Source organism: Saccharomyces paradoxus, chromosome XIV (assembly GCF_002079055.1).
Source record: "Saccharomyces paradoxus chromosome XIV, complete sequence".
Classification (NCBI taxonomy): domain Eukaryota; kingdom Fungi; phylum Ascomycota; class Saccharomycetes; order Saccharomycetales; family Saccharomycetaceae; genus Saccharomyces; species Saccharomyces paradoxus.
Genome location: NC_047500.1, coordinates 19,038 through 33,322, shown reverse-complemented (window position 1 = coordinate 33,322; position 14,285 = coordinate 19,038). Strand labels below are relative to the sequence as shown.

The 14,285-nt window shown below is 37.9% G+C and overlaps 6 protein-coding genes across 6 annotated transcripts; 5 read left to right on the top strand and 1 right to left on the bottom strand.

The window, feature by feature from the left end:
• Positions 1 to 201: 201 nt before the first annotated feature.
• On the top strand, positions 202 to 2,841 carry FIG4 (phosphatidylinositol-3,5-bisphosphate 5-phosphatase; the record flags this gene model as incomplete). The annotated part of the gene is made up of 1 exon (XM_033912753.1): positions 202 to 2,841. One exon carries the CDS (start codon positions 202 to 204, stop codon positions 2,839 to 2,841), a length of 2,640 nt encoding a protein of 879 aa, XP_033768644.1.
• Positions 2,842 to 3,229: 388 nt separating this feature from the next.
• Positions 3,230 to 4,240, top strand: PFA3 (palmitoyltransferase PFA3; the record flags this gene model as incomplete). Its single annotated transcript, XM_033912752.1, has 1 exon — positions 3,230 to 4,240. The coding sequence occupies one exon, from the start codon at positions 3,230 to 3,232 to the stop codon at positions 4,238 to 4,240; it is 1,011 nt and encodes a 336-aa protein (XP_033768643.1).
• Positions 4,241 to 4,403: 163 nt separating this feature from the next.
• On the bottom strand, positions 4,404 to 7,529 carry EGT2 (Egt2p; the record flags this gene model as incomplete). Its single annotated transcript, XM_033912751.1, has 1 exon — positions 4,404 to 7,529. The coding sequence occupies one exon, from the start codon at positions 7,527 to 7,529 to the stop codon at positions 4,404 to 4,406; it is 3,126 nt and encodes a 1,041-aa protein (XP_033768642.1).
• Positions 7,530 to 8,312: 783 nt separating this feature from the next.
• Positions 8,313 to 8,753, top strand: MDJ2 (Mdj2p; the record flags this gene model as incomplete). The annotated part of the gene is made up of 1 exon (XM_033912750.1): positions 8,313 to 8,753. One exon carries the CDS (start codon positions 8,313 to 8,315, stop codon positions 8,751 to 8,753), a length of 441 nt encoding a protein of 146 aa, XP_033768641.1.
• A 200-nt stretch (positions 8,754 to 8,953) lies between these two features.
• PEX6 (AAA family ATPase peroxin 6) lies at positions 8,954 to 12,046 on the top strand (the record flags this gene model as incomplete). Its single annotated transcript, XM_033912749.1, has 1 exon — positions 8,954 to 12,046. The coding sequence occupies one exon, from the start codon at positions 8,954 to 8,956 to the stop codon at positions 12,044 to 12,046; it is 3,093 nt and encodes a 1,030-aa protein (XP_033768640.1).
• A 238-nt stretch (positions 12,047 to 12,284) lies between these two features.
• On the top strand, positions 12,285 to 13,586 carry RPD3 (histone deacetylase RPD3; the record flags this gene model as incomplete). The annotated part of the gene is made up of 1 exon (XM_033912748.1): positions 12,285 to 13,586. One exon carries the CDS (start codon positions 12,285 to 12,287, stop codon positions 13,584 to 13,586), a length of 1,302 nt encoding a protein of 433 aa, XP_033768639.1.
• Between the last annotated feature and the right edge of the window lie 699 nt (positions 13,587 to 14,285).

Here is a 14,285-nt window from a genome sequence, read left to right as displayed (position 1 = left end):
TGCATTAAACATATATATATATATATATATACATGTATATATTTCTTGTAAATTTTTCAAACTCTTCTATTGGTCTCTTTACGATAGTCCTCATCTACTTAGCCGAGCACTACTGAAATGTAAATGCTGTGATATTGTTTGAAATTAATTAGTTTTGAAACGTAGTAACGTAACGCAAAGCAAAAAAGAAACAGGACAAGGATGAACAATGATGCAATGGAGCATACCCTTGGTGGAGGTATACTTACCACATCTGGGTCTAAGCAGAGAAAGACCTCTAAGTTTGTAATGGGTAAATATACGTTATACGAAACCAAAGATCGAATGTATATTGTTGGAAGCAATAAAAGGGAAACCATGTTTCGTATTCTAGAAATTGATCTTACTGTGCCCCGTGGAGAATTAACTGTGTTGGAGGATAATGTCTTCTTCACTAGAAATGAAATCATGAATGTACTAGCAAGTTTAGAAGAAGCAACTGAAGATGGTCTACATAAGAAAATTACAGGATACGGTCTTCTGGGATTCATTAAATTCACCTGTTGGTACTATTTAATAATGGTTACCAAGTATAGCCAAGTTGCAGTGATTGGCGGTCATGGTATTTATCACATTGATGGTATTGATATTATTCCTATTACGAACAACTATAAAAAACCTGAAAAAAGTTCAGATGAGGCAAGGCTATTGAATATATTTAAGGATTTAGACCTAACAAAAACCTTTTATTTCAGTTATACCTACGATATCACAAATACTTTACAAACCAATATATTGCGAGAGAAATTAAAAGCGGTTGACCGATGTGATATTACAATACCTTGCGGGATAACCGACTATAACGAAATGTTTGTTTGGAATAACAATTTATTATCTCCTATTTTTGCTTGTATTGACACTGTTTTTGATTGGTTCCAATGCATTATACATGGATTTATTGACCAGGTTAATGTTTCAGTTTTGGGTAAGTCCATATATATTACTTTAATCGCAAGAAGATCTCACCATTTTGCTGGTGCACGCTTTCTAAAGCGTGGTGTTAACAATAAAGGACATGTTGCTAACGAAGTCGAAACTGAACAGATTGTAACAGATATGATTTTGACTCCATTCCATCAACCGGGAATTGGATTTTTTGATAGTGATCGATACACTTCTTTTGTACAACATCGTGGCTCAATCCCCTTATACTGGACCCAGGATGCGTCCAATTTAACCACAAAGCCACCTATAAGAATCAATGTGGTAGATCCATTTTTTTCTCCGGCTGCGTTGCATTTTGATAACTTGTTTCAAAGATATGGTGGCGGAACCATTCAAATACTGAACTTAATTAAAACCAAAGAAAAGACGCCAAGAGAAACTAAGTTACTCTGGGAATTTGAACAATGTATAGATTATCTGAATGAATTTTTACCAACACTAAAGAAATTAGATTACACCTCTTGGGATATGAGCAGGGCTTCTAAACAAGATGGTCAAGGTGTTATTGAATTCTTAGAGAAGTACGCGGTAAACACTGTCACGACGACAGGAATATTTCATAATGGTCCAGACTTTGCTTCTACAAAGATCCAGGAAGGAATATGTCGAAGTAATTGTATCGACTGTCTTGATAGGACCAACGCCGCCCAATTCGTCATTGGCAAGAGAGCACTTGGTTGCCAGCTCAAATCTTTAGGAATTATCGATAATAGTTATTTAGAGTACGACTCTGATATCGTCAACATACTAACTGAATTGTTTCATGATCTGGGAGATACTATTGCATTACAATATGGCGGTTCGCATTTGGTTAACACCATGGAGACATATAGAAAAATAAATCAGTGGAGCTCCCATTCAAGGGATATGATCGAAAGTATAAAAAGATTCTACAGTAATTCATTCGTTGATGCACAAAGGCAAGATGCGATTAATTTATTCCTGGGTCACTACTCCTGGAGAGAAGGATTTCCCTCTTTATGGGAAATGAATACCGATTTCTACTTGCATAATGCTTATAGTCTTAATATGCCTAAAAGGAGCTATACTCATTGGTGGAATGATTACAACATCAAAAGTGTAAAAGAATTGATTAATGAAGAACTTATTGCAACAGGTAATGATGTGACAAGAGAGAAAATTATAAAAAACGTAAGAGGTTATCCTGGTGCCTTTGACAATTACTGGAATGAATATTATCTGCCAAGATCAGTAACTTGGATTCGCGATCTCTTTGCATATAATATGAATTCAACAAGAAGATATCATAATGCTTTGTCCAAACAAGACAAGGCTATGTCGCCGTTCACTTCTAGGAAGCAAAGTTGGCTGAATAATAAGCTAAAGATGATCACATCCAGTAAGAGTTTAGAAAAGGCTGAAGGTAGGGTAGTTGAGACTACCGATTTAGACAGAGATACATCTCCAAAGCAAGAATTAGAATTGTATGAACATTACCTGCACATAATATCTGACAGAAGCCAAAAGTTGGAAGAGAAAATGAATTCATTTTCGTATTCAAAATATCCAATTTTTATCAGTCATGAAAGTAGTGAGATTCCACCAATGAGAAAAGTAATAGGAGAACCACTAGTTGATATTGCAGAAGATTTCACTGATGTATACGATGATGATGATGATGGCGACGATGAGAATGACGAGATGACAACAGAAGCACTTCTTATTGCTCCTGATCATGTGTCTGTTGACGAAAAATTTTACGAAAAAGTCCTCAATGTCGATGATTATAAACCTGCTCTTGATGACTATTCTGCTGTTATACACATTAAGCCCGACAATTTGCAGCTTTACAGGGATTTGTGCTTTTCTAAAGATATACAACTTGATTTTCAATAAATTTATATGACTCTTAAAAAATTTAAATATTCGGTCAATTCTCTGGAAAACTTGTTCAACTACATGTTGGTGTTTTAATATTTTTTTATTTTTAGGTGCTAAAGGCTATTTCAACTTAGATTTAAAATTGAAATTTTCCTTGTTTCATTGAATGTATAAGAAACTTTATATTCTTCAGCGTTATTAAGCGCATCTTATACCTCCCACGCTATTATCATTAATGAAGGCTTTTACGCTAATTATCTAACTTTTCCAATTTTGTCTAATGAGATATATTACACTTTTATGTGATTGCGTCCAAGAAAAAAAAAAAAACCTATATAACTAAGTCGTACCAAATACAAGACAAAGAAGCCGATCTTGGAATTCGATAGAATCTTTTTCGCAAATGAATGACAGGCTTTCGTTGACAAGTCTGTTTCCCAGGTGTTTGACCACATGTTTGTATATTTGGACTGCATACATAACATTGACAAGGATTCATCAAATACCTAGGTGGTTTCTCGCGCTAACAATAGTTCCGACATTGGCAGTGGCTCTATACACTTATTATAAGGTTATTGCTAGAGGTCCCGGTTCTCCTCTAGATTTCCCTGATTTGTTAGTCCACGATTTAAAGGCAGCGGAAAATGGACTTGAACTTCCTCCGGAGTATATGTCAAAAAGGTGTTTGACCTTAAAACATGATGGAAGATTTCGGGTGTGCCAAATATGCCATGTTTGGAAGCCCGATCGCTGTCATCATTGTTCATCATGCGATGTTTGCATATTGAAAATGGATCATCATTGCCCTTGGTTCGCTGAATGCACTGGTTTTAAGAATCAAAAATTTTTTATTCAATTCTTAATGTACACAACATTATACGCGTTCTTAGTCCTAATTTATACTTACTATGAGCTTGGGACGTGGTTTAACTCCGGTAGTTTCAACCGTGAATTGATAGATTTTCATCTATTAGGGGTGGCCCTATTGGCGGTTGCTGTTTTCATTTCTGTTTTAGCATTTACCTGTTTCAGCATTTATCAGGTTTGTAAAAACCAAACTACTATCGAGGTACACGGAATGAGAAGGTATCGAAGGGATCTTGAAATCCTCAATGACAGCTATGGAACAAATGAGCATTTAGAGAATATATTTGACTTGGGTTCTTCAATGGCCAACTGGCAAGATATAATGGGTACATCTTGGTTAGAGTGGATACTTCCTATTGAGACCTTCAAGTACAAAAAGTCTAAACACACAAAGGATGAAAAAGGTTTATATTTTAATGTAAGACCTCAAGTACAAGACCGACTGCTAAGTAGTAGATGTTTAGAAGATCAATTACTGAGAAGAGTAACACCAAGACCCTCATTAGAAGCCGATAGGGCGTCTGTAGAAATTATCGGTGCAAATTAGTCATAAAACTAGAACGAATGAATGTTACGATAATACGAAAATTATCCAAGATGGTAAAAATTTATCATTACAATTACAAACATTATATAAAAAAATTATTTATGCATTATACCAAAAGAACTCTTAGTTTTTATTTATAACTTTCTATTTGATAAAATAGTTCTTACAGCAGAAATGAGATTAACCCTAGCAACAAACTGCCAATACGGATGGTTAATTGACCAGCGGCGCCCGAGTATGTAGAAATTGAAGGAGGCTTAATAGTAGATGAGGAATACCAGGTAATTATTGTAGATAGAGATGTGCTGGAACTTGTTGGCAATGAAATAGTAGTACCTGCATCTAAAGTTGCAGAATGAGGGGAAGAAAGGGCGGTACATGTGGCACAAACCTCAGTTGCTGTTGCTTTTTGGAATGTGCTAGTTTTCAATGTATCTATGGCAACTAAATTTGTGTGCTCGGCGTATTGGGCAGAATCTACTGTGGTACTGTAGCCAGCCACTACGCTTTCCTCGGTTGAAAGAGAAGTTTTGGAACCCTTAATGGTAGATACCGGGACTAAACTTGTATGTTGTGCATATTGGGCGGCACCCACTGTAGTACTGTAGCCAGCCACTACGCTTTCCTCGGTTGAAAGAGAAGTTTTGGAACCCTTAATGGTAGATACCGGGACTAAACTTGTATGTTGTGCATATTGGGCGGCACCCACTGTGGTACTGTAACCCACCACTACACTTTCGCCAGTAAATGTATATATAACTGAACCATCTACTGTGGAAATTGGAATCAGACTACCATATTCTGTAGCTTGCCCAGACTCAGTACATGTAGTTAAAGTAAAATAGCCGCTTTCATCGGTACTCATAATGACTGTTGGTGTTTCCAGCGTAGAAATTGGAAGCATACTTCCATATTCAGTAACTTGAGCTGACTGTGTAGATGAAATTACACTATACGCGTCACCTTTATCCGTTGCAGTAGCTTCGGTCAATTTGGTGGAGGACACCATACTAAAGGTACTGTTTCTACTTGTACCTGTAACGACTGTAGGCTTCAGGGTGGAAATTGGAAGTAAGCTGTCGTACTCCGTAACCTGGGCTGATTCTGTGGATGAAATTACACTATAGGTATCACTTTTATCTGTACCGGTAACTACGGATTGATTGAGCCCAGTGGTGAAAGCCAAACTCGAACTACCGTCTCTACTGGTGCTTGTAGTAGCAGTAGTTGCCTTGGTGTCAATTGTGGACGATAATAGTGAGCTGCTATGATATGAGGGTTGAAGCGAACCAGAAAGGGTTGCATGAGTGAAAGTAGCATTTCTGGCATTAGCAGCTGCTGTCGCAGCGTTAGTGTTGATTGTTGACACCGAAAGTGAACTGTTGTTTACGATAGATTGCGCTATTTCAGTTGAAGAGGCCACCTTATTACTACCAGTTTTATCGGTACCAGAAGTGGTGGTACTAGTAGTAATAGTCGAGATTGGTATCAAACTCCCTATTTCAGTAAGTTGTGCAGACTCTGTAGTAGTGGTTAGAATATAAGACCCAGAGGCAACCGTTGTGTTTGAAACAAATGGGCCGGATGATAAACTGGACGTAGTAGAACTAACTGAAGAAGTATTAGTGATACTAGAAGAAATACTTGTTCCTGTTATGTTAATCGCGAACGGAGCAATGGTGGCTGATTGAGTTGCGGATGATGTTGTGGAGTTGGAGACATATGGCGGATTAGTAGATTGACTTGCAGATGAAGCTCCTGAAACAGTAGTGTTTGCCAGGTATGGAGAACTAATTACAGATTCAAGAACAGATGAGGATGAGAGTGTAGTGGAGTTACTAACATATGAAGGAGTAGTAGTATGTTGGGTAGCTGATGATACTGATATTGTGACGTTACTGGTGTATGATAGAGTGCTTGACAATTGTTCAGCAGATGAAACTGCTATAGTAGAAGTAGATTGAGTAGCAGCGGTAGTAGTAGAATTATCAATGTAGGAAGCCTGTGTGACAGATATACTAGCTGAACTGATAATACTATATGTTTCAGTAGCAGACAGAGAAGATGAAGGAGCAGTAAAGGTTGAGTTTGAAGAACTTGGAGCCGATAAAGAAATACTTGAAGAAGAAGCTTGTTCACTGCTAGAAGAAACCGTAGAGACAGCGGACATGGAAGCGTCCGCCGAGGTGCTAGCACCGTTAACTGTAGAAGAAAGGATCCCGCTACTCAATGATGCAGTAACCGCAACTTCAGGGATAGCGGATGATTGCGAAGTATAAGAAGAAAGCGTTGAATTTGAGTATGTTGGTGTTATAGCAGCATCAGAGCTAGTTGTGTCATCACTGGTGGTGGAATCAATGTTAGCAGCTGACTCAGAATATAATTCTGAGGCTAGGGTGGTTGAAGTATCTCTCTTTCCTAAAAGTCTGACAGATGTACCTTCATCGGGATATGTTAATTCGACAGTATTTGATATGGAAGAGGTAGATAGCTTCTTTGTGAAATAAGTCACACGGAAGTATAGCCCACCGCTGATTGTAGAATTAAATAAACATCTAATTTCATCTTCTGTGGAGTAGTCATGAACAGTTGTATATGGGATAGCATTAATAGGTTCGTTAAAAGAATCAACGGCAGTGACAACCTCAAACTTAGTTAACGAAGTATCGAATACGTAATCTGAGGAGGAAGATGTTTGAGAAGTCAAATAAACGGGACTTATGAACGTTCTCATTGGTAAGTCAACGGTAAACCAGGCGGTATTATTAGTTTTGTATATACCACCATCTGTTGTTATAGCAGAAGTATTTTTAGCGACGTAATCAATAACGTCATTAAACATAGTATTTTCTGAATAGAAACTGTAAACGATGCTTTTTGGTTCTGTAACTTTGGATTTAGCATCTGATGTAAGCTGTGCAAGGAAGTTAAATGTAGTAGTTATATCTTCTGAACTCTTTTCTGGAATAGAAATGGTGAAATTGTTCGTCGATTTATCTGGGCGTGATATCGTGGCAACACTGTTAGAATTATGTTTTATGCTGAAGGGTTCTTGAGGGAATGAGCTGAAAGCATCTGGTACTTGGAATGTTATATTTTGCTGACTTCCCTTTGGGATAGACAGTTGCCCTTCTATTATGAACCAATGATCTGGATCCGTACATTCTTTTGTTTTGGTATAACTATCTGTTATTTGAATATCTTTTAAAATCGGTTGCGTTTGTGTGAGAGCGTTTGCTAGGCCGAGTATCGAAATGACTCGTACTAGATGTAACAATAGTTTATTCATTGTAGTGTTTTATATTATGCTTGTTTATGTTGATTCTACTGAAATAAAAAAGGGAAAACCATCAGAAAGTTTGAGTCTAAGGACACAAGTTTTAGGTCGGCAAGAATGTATTCTGCTTTTATATTTGTACTGTTATGGACGAATAAAAAAAAAAACAAGCCACATTAAAAAGGAAGTACTAAATCGTATTCTTAGCATCAAACCAGCATCTTACTCATAAAAGCTTGAGTACCTTTCCGGAAGTGTCAGCCGAAAGTGTCAGTAAATTAGTCCCTTGTCAGCCTGCTGTTTTTCCTCACGGCGCGGAGCCAGCGCGTCCGAATTAGGAAAATAATAGAGCCAGCAAGAACCATTTCACTAAAGAGGTTACTAAAGAGGTTACTAAAGGAACCAGCAGAGGCTATATTAGTTGTGAATGGTACCATTCTATGCATAAATTTATTGGGATATGATCCTCCATGGTGGGACTTCGTTTAATATCAAATCCTTAGCACTGTTTTTTTTTGCTTTTTCTTTTTTGTGTTTCTTTTTCTTTGGCAGGGAAACGACATATCCAACATCCCATACACTATTGATCTTCGTTATGGCATTACTGCCATGCTCAACGTCATTTTTAGTCTTGTAGCTTATTCTCTGATTATTGTTATTGCAAGAGGTAAACGCTCATTGTGAATAACAATTTCGGAAACGGAGATACAATCTAGAAAAAAATAACAACAAACGAATTCGTTGCTAGGATCCACTCAATACACAGTATAGCCACAAAGAATAGGATATTCCAGCATGGTTTTGCCTATAATAATTGGTTTGGGCGTGACAATGGTTGCTCTAAGTGTCAGGTCTGGTCTCAATGCATGGACCGTCTACAAGACCCTGTCCCCTTTAACTATTGCAAAACTAAATAACATTCGCATAGAAAACCCGACGGCGGGCTACCGCGATGCACTTAAGTTCAAAAGCTCACTGATAGACGAAGAACTGAAAAATAGATTAAACCAGTACCAGGGAGGCTTTGCATCGCGAATGACAGAGCCCGAAGCCTTGCTCATCTTGGATATCTCCGCCAGAGAGATTAATCACTTGGATGAAAAATTACTGAAAAAAAAGCACAGGAAGGCTATGGTTCGTAACCACCCAGACAGAGGAGGGAGTCCCTACATGGCGGCCAAGATAAATGAGGCGAAAGAAGTTCTCGAAAGAAGTGTTTTACTAAGAAAGAGATAAAAGAACGTTATATATCGTGTAGCCAATTGCTACACTTCCTTACACCACATAGTATACGGCGATAATCGTCAACACTTCCGGGAAAGTGCGGCCATCGGAGACTTTCAAATAAGTCATTAGAATTAGAACAAAGAACAGTAGTGGAGAGCATATATGTGTTTGCATACCCTCCAAAAGAAAGCGATTATAGTAACATTAATATGAAGGCATCGCTTACGTTTAGTCTCTCCGGAATATACGCCCCCTGTAGCATTTCTAGGGATATATATCTCGAATACGGCGATAAAAAAGCTGAATGTTTATATGGGACAATTAGATTGCCTCAGTACGGTCCAGGTTGCACGCCTGGTAAAATTGTACATTGTGTCCTGGATGATTCACTGCCCTTCTGTAGCATTGTTGTACCTTCCAAACTTTTTGGGTTTATGCCGACACAGCCCACTATGGATTTTTGCTATTTTGAACCCATATTAGACAATGTAGTACCTGTACTGGATAGCGTAACGTTTCTGATTAATGAACAATTGTACTCAAAACTAATGGACCTACCGCAAGAGATGCAACAAATACAATTTTTGCATTACAAATATAACATCAACTCCATGGAAACCGTGGTTCATTCTCGAGATATTTTAACATCTGGTCTTTGCCAAATTTTAAACTGCTCACCTTTCCCGCAGGGCCTTGTTGATTTTACAGAAACCCAATTGATATTAGTAAATGATACTGAGCAGAAACTAAGTACTCTAAAATATGCTAACGAAGATGAAGAATATGCATTATCTAAAATAGGGACAAATTCTGCTTTATCAGTTGATCTTGAATCTCTCCCCTGCACAATTTCAAGAGATCTTTTGCGACCTGCACCTCACATCAATGATGATGATTCAATATATGCCTTTACAGACGCTGAAACTCTACTGCGCCTGGATGTCACAAGTGGATCGTTTATAACAGTGTCAAATATGGGTTGCGTCAGGCTAGTTAAGCTGTTTGTTTTACTACTCCCCAACGGCTTTAAAAAAAGAACAATATACGCACCTCCCAAAATAATAGCAAGCTTTCCAGACTGCAGCGTCGTGACAATATCAAAGTCCAATATAGGCCATACAGATATTCCCATTGCTAATCAAGTTTTCATCTCAAGAGTTGGAGGCTGGCTTCAATCTCAGAAATGCTTTCAAAATATTATTCTAACCACCTTGAAAAAGTTTTTTAGCGAGAGCAAAAGGATTCTTTGTCAAAATGATTTAATCCCAATCGCTTTTGATTCAAGTATGGCTGATCTCAATATAGCAGAGGAAAATCATGAGTCTGATGACGAAGATGAGCTAGGGCAGTACTACAAGAACGATTCCCTTGTATGGTTCTTTGTCACAAGCGCAGAGCTCGATTGCTTCTCTAAAGATAATTCTCATTTTATTATTGATCCTAATCGGACGAAGCTAATAACAACTAATATCACTAACAGAAGACCATTACCCTTGAGTAGATCCAATCTTCAGAGATATTACGGTTTTGCTGAAACTTTTTACTATGATTTGCATATCTTCCCCTATGTAAGACAATTGGTTAACATATTAGAAACTTCCTTCAATTGTTCTCAAAGGGGAATCACCCTAAATGCCTCTGTGTTACTTCATTCCACTACAAACAATGTGGGCAAGGCTACAATGGTGAGATTTGCTTCAAAATATCTTGGTATACATCTACTGGAGATAGATTGCCTTTCGCTCACTTCAAATTCAAGACAACTGGATTCAACATCTAAGATTATTGGTTACATTAGGGCTAAATGTGAAAATGTCCTACCGTACGCATCACCTGCTGTGATTTTTTTGGCTCATTTGGATTCAATTTTGCTTGACGTAAACGCTAATCAAGATCCAGAGGCAATAAAATTACAAAAATCTATAAATTTCGAAATGTCTAAACTTCTGGACGATTTTACGTTTAAATTCCCAGGAACTACATTTGTTGGCTCCGTAAATAACATAGATAACGTGCCTTCCAGCTTTAGATCACATATGAGATTTGAGATTCTCGTACCCGTTCCGTCTGAAGCACAGAGACTGCGTATCTTTCAGTGGTACTTATCTTCACATGAACTAAACAGAGATGTCCAACAAAAGGTTCCAGTATCTTACATGGATAATATTTCATTTTCATCACTCTCTTCATATTCTGCTGGTTTAACTCCTTTAGACATCAAATCAATTGTGGAAACGGCACGAATGACGGCTACTGCGCGTTTTTACCAAGAATCAAAGAAGTATGGATGGCTTCCGCAATCAATTTTGATCACTCAGGAGGATTTATCAAAAGCTACTTCGAAAGCTAGGAACGAATTCTCGGTTTCGATTGGTGCCCCACAAATCCCTAACGTAACTTGGGATGATATAGGTGGTATTGATTTTGTTAAAGGTGAAATATTGGACACAATAGACATGCCGCTAAAACATCCTGAATTATTTACCTCAGGTATGAAAAAGAGAAGCGGTATTCTTTTTTATGGTCCACCGGGTACAGGTAAAACTCTAATGGCTAAGGCCATTGCAACAAATTTTTCTTTAAATTTTTTCAGTGTTAAAGGCCCTGAACTGTTAAATATGTACATTGGTGAGAGTGAAGCTAATGTGCGCAGAGTGTTTCAAAAGGCGAGAGAGGCTAAACCTTGTGTCATATTTTTCGATGAAATCGATTCAGTAGCACCCAAACGTGGTAATCAAGGTGATTCGGGTGGTGTTATGGATCGTATCGTTTCACAGTTACTAGCAGAGTTAGATGGGATGAGTACCGACGCTGACGGTGTATTCGTTATCGGAGCAACAAACAGACCAGACTTATTGGACGAAGCACTACTAAGACCAGGAAGATTTGATAAATTGTTATATTTAGGTATTCCGGATACGGATACCAAACAATTGAATATTTTAGAGGCTCTGACGCGCAAATTCGTGCTCGACAACGACGTAAAGCTTATTGAGTTGGCAAAGCTATGTCCATTTAATTACACCGGGGCAGATTTTTATGCTCTCTGCTCAGATGCAATGCTTAACGCCATGTCAAGAATTGCACGCATGGTAGAAAAGAAAGTTTCTCAGCATAACGAATTGACGGAAGAGAATATCTCTACACGTCGCTGGTTTGATAAGATTGCGACAAAAGAGGATACTAAGGTTGTCGTAAAAATGGAAGACTTCTTGAAAGCACAAGAGCAGCTCACCCCAAGTGTGTCGCGGGCTGAACTGAATCATTATGAAGCGGTGAGAGCTAATTTTGAAGGTGCTTAAGTAATATCAACTCAGAGCGTTTAAGTAAATTTGTAAATATATGTCCCATATTTTGCCTTGAAATTTATCTTTTTATTTACTTACCCTCCCCGGCTCATAGCATCTATCGAAAGGGAAAAACAGAAAAGATACTAGTAGTTGATTATACATAATAAAAATTTGAAGTAATAACCATAAAGGTTCATAAAACAATTGCGCCATACAAAACATTCGTGGCTATAACTCGATATCCGTGCAGATGGTATATGAAGCAACACCTTTTGATCCGATCACGGTCAAGCCAAGCGATAAAAGACGCGTTGCATATTTTTACGATGCAGACGTTGGGAACTATGCATATGGAGCAGGTCACCCGATGAAGCCGCATAGAATAAGAATGGCACATTCCCTTATTATGAATTATGGCTTGTACAAGAAGATGGAAATTTACAGAGCTAAGCCGGCAACGAAACAAGAAATGTGTCAGTTCCATACTGATGAATACATTGATTTTTTATCGAGGGTTACTCCAGATAATTTAGAAATGTTTAAAAGAGAAAGTGTCAAGTTTAATGTCGGAGATGATTGTCCTGTCTTTGATGGGCTCTATGAGTACTGTAGCATATCTGGTGGTGGCTCTATGGAAGGAGCTGCTCGTCTGAATAGAGGCAAATGTGATGTTGCTGTCAACTATGCGGGTGGTTTGCATCATGCAAAAAAATCAGAAGCTTCTGGGTTTTGTTATTTAAATGACATAGTACTGGGCATTATTGAACTACTACGATACCACCCCAGAGTTCTGTATATTGATATTGATGTGCACCATGGTGATGGTGTAGAGGAAGCGTTTTATACAACGGATCGTGTCATGACATGTTCTTTCCACAAATATGGTGAGTTTTTCCCTGGCACAGGTGAACTGAGAGATATAGGGGTGGGTGCAGGAAAAAACTACGCGGTCAATGTTCCATTAAGAGACGGTATTGATGATGCTACGTATAGATCTGTGTTTGAACCTGTGATAAAAAAAATTATGGAATGGTATCAACCTTCTGCTGTCGTGTTACAGTGTGGTGGGGACTCCTTGTCCGGCGATCGTCTTGGTTGCTTTAATCTTTCCATGGAAGGCCATGCTAATTGTGTAAACTATGTGAAATCCTTTGGGATCCCAATGATGGTTGTTGGTGGAGGAGGCTATACTATGAGAAATGTTGCAAGGACATGGTGCTTTGAAACAGGTCTACTAAATAACGTTGTCTTGGATAAAGATTTACCGTACAATGAATATTACGAATATTACGGTCCAGATTATAAGTTAAGTGTTAGACCTTCGAATATGTTCAATGTAAATACTCCCGAATATCTTGACAAGGTAATGACCAATATATTTGCTAATTTGGAAAACACAAAGTATGCCCCTAGTGTTCAGTTGAATCACACACCTAGGGATGCCGAAGATTTGGGTGATGTTGAAGAAGATTCTGCCGAGGCTAAAGATACGAAGGGTGGTTCGCAGTATGCGAGGGACCTACATGTTGAGCATGACAATGAATTCTATTGAAAAAAAGAGTTGGAAGTATATACGAATATAAATAATGTGAAACAAAAGAAGAAAAGTGAATAAAAGGCACTTAAGATGCTATCCAATTGTGTATGAGAAGTGCAAACTCAATTTTTTTGCAAAAGACTTTTCTCAAACCTTTAATTGATGCGTTCCGTTCATACACCAACCGCGTCCCATACGTTTCGAAGAAAATTGCCTATATGTGTTATTTACATACTAGAGATGTTTTAATATTGAAACAGTTGTATTTCTATTGTAATTACTATCTAAACGTCTCGTCCCACCGCTGTTGATAAAAGCGGTGTGTCAATATAATTTATAATCACGCCTGGGTAAATGACTTCTAATTTCTTAAATCATCGAAGTATGCGATAACAAGAAGTCTTTATTCATAATAAAAAAGAAATTCGGTTACTACGACTTTTATATGTCATTCAATATTTGGTAAAAATTTTACAGTATTAACCCTATCCTCATCTGATTCACTCTCTTCTAATTGCATATATTTTCAAATTCGCTTTCAGCGCTGTACAAAACCAGTAAGCAGATCTCGTACGAAGACTCAAATAAGTTGCATTGTTCGTATTCAAGGAAACCGGGGCAAAATTTCCGACCATATTTAAGTATGTCAATATTTCCAAGTCAAGGATGCATGCCGTTCTTCTCTTCATTAACTAGCTAACCAATTAGCTGAAC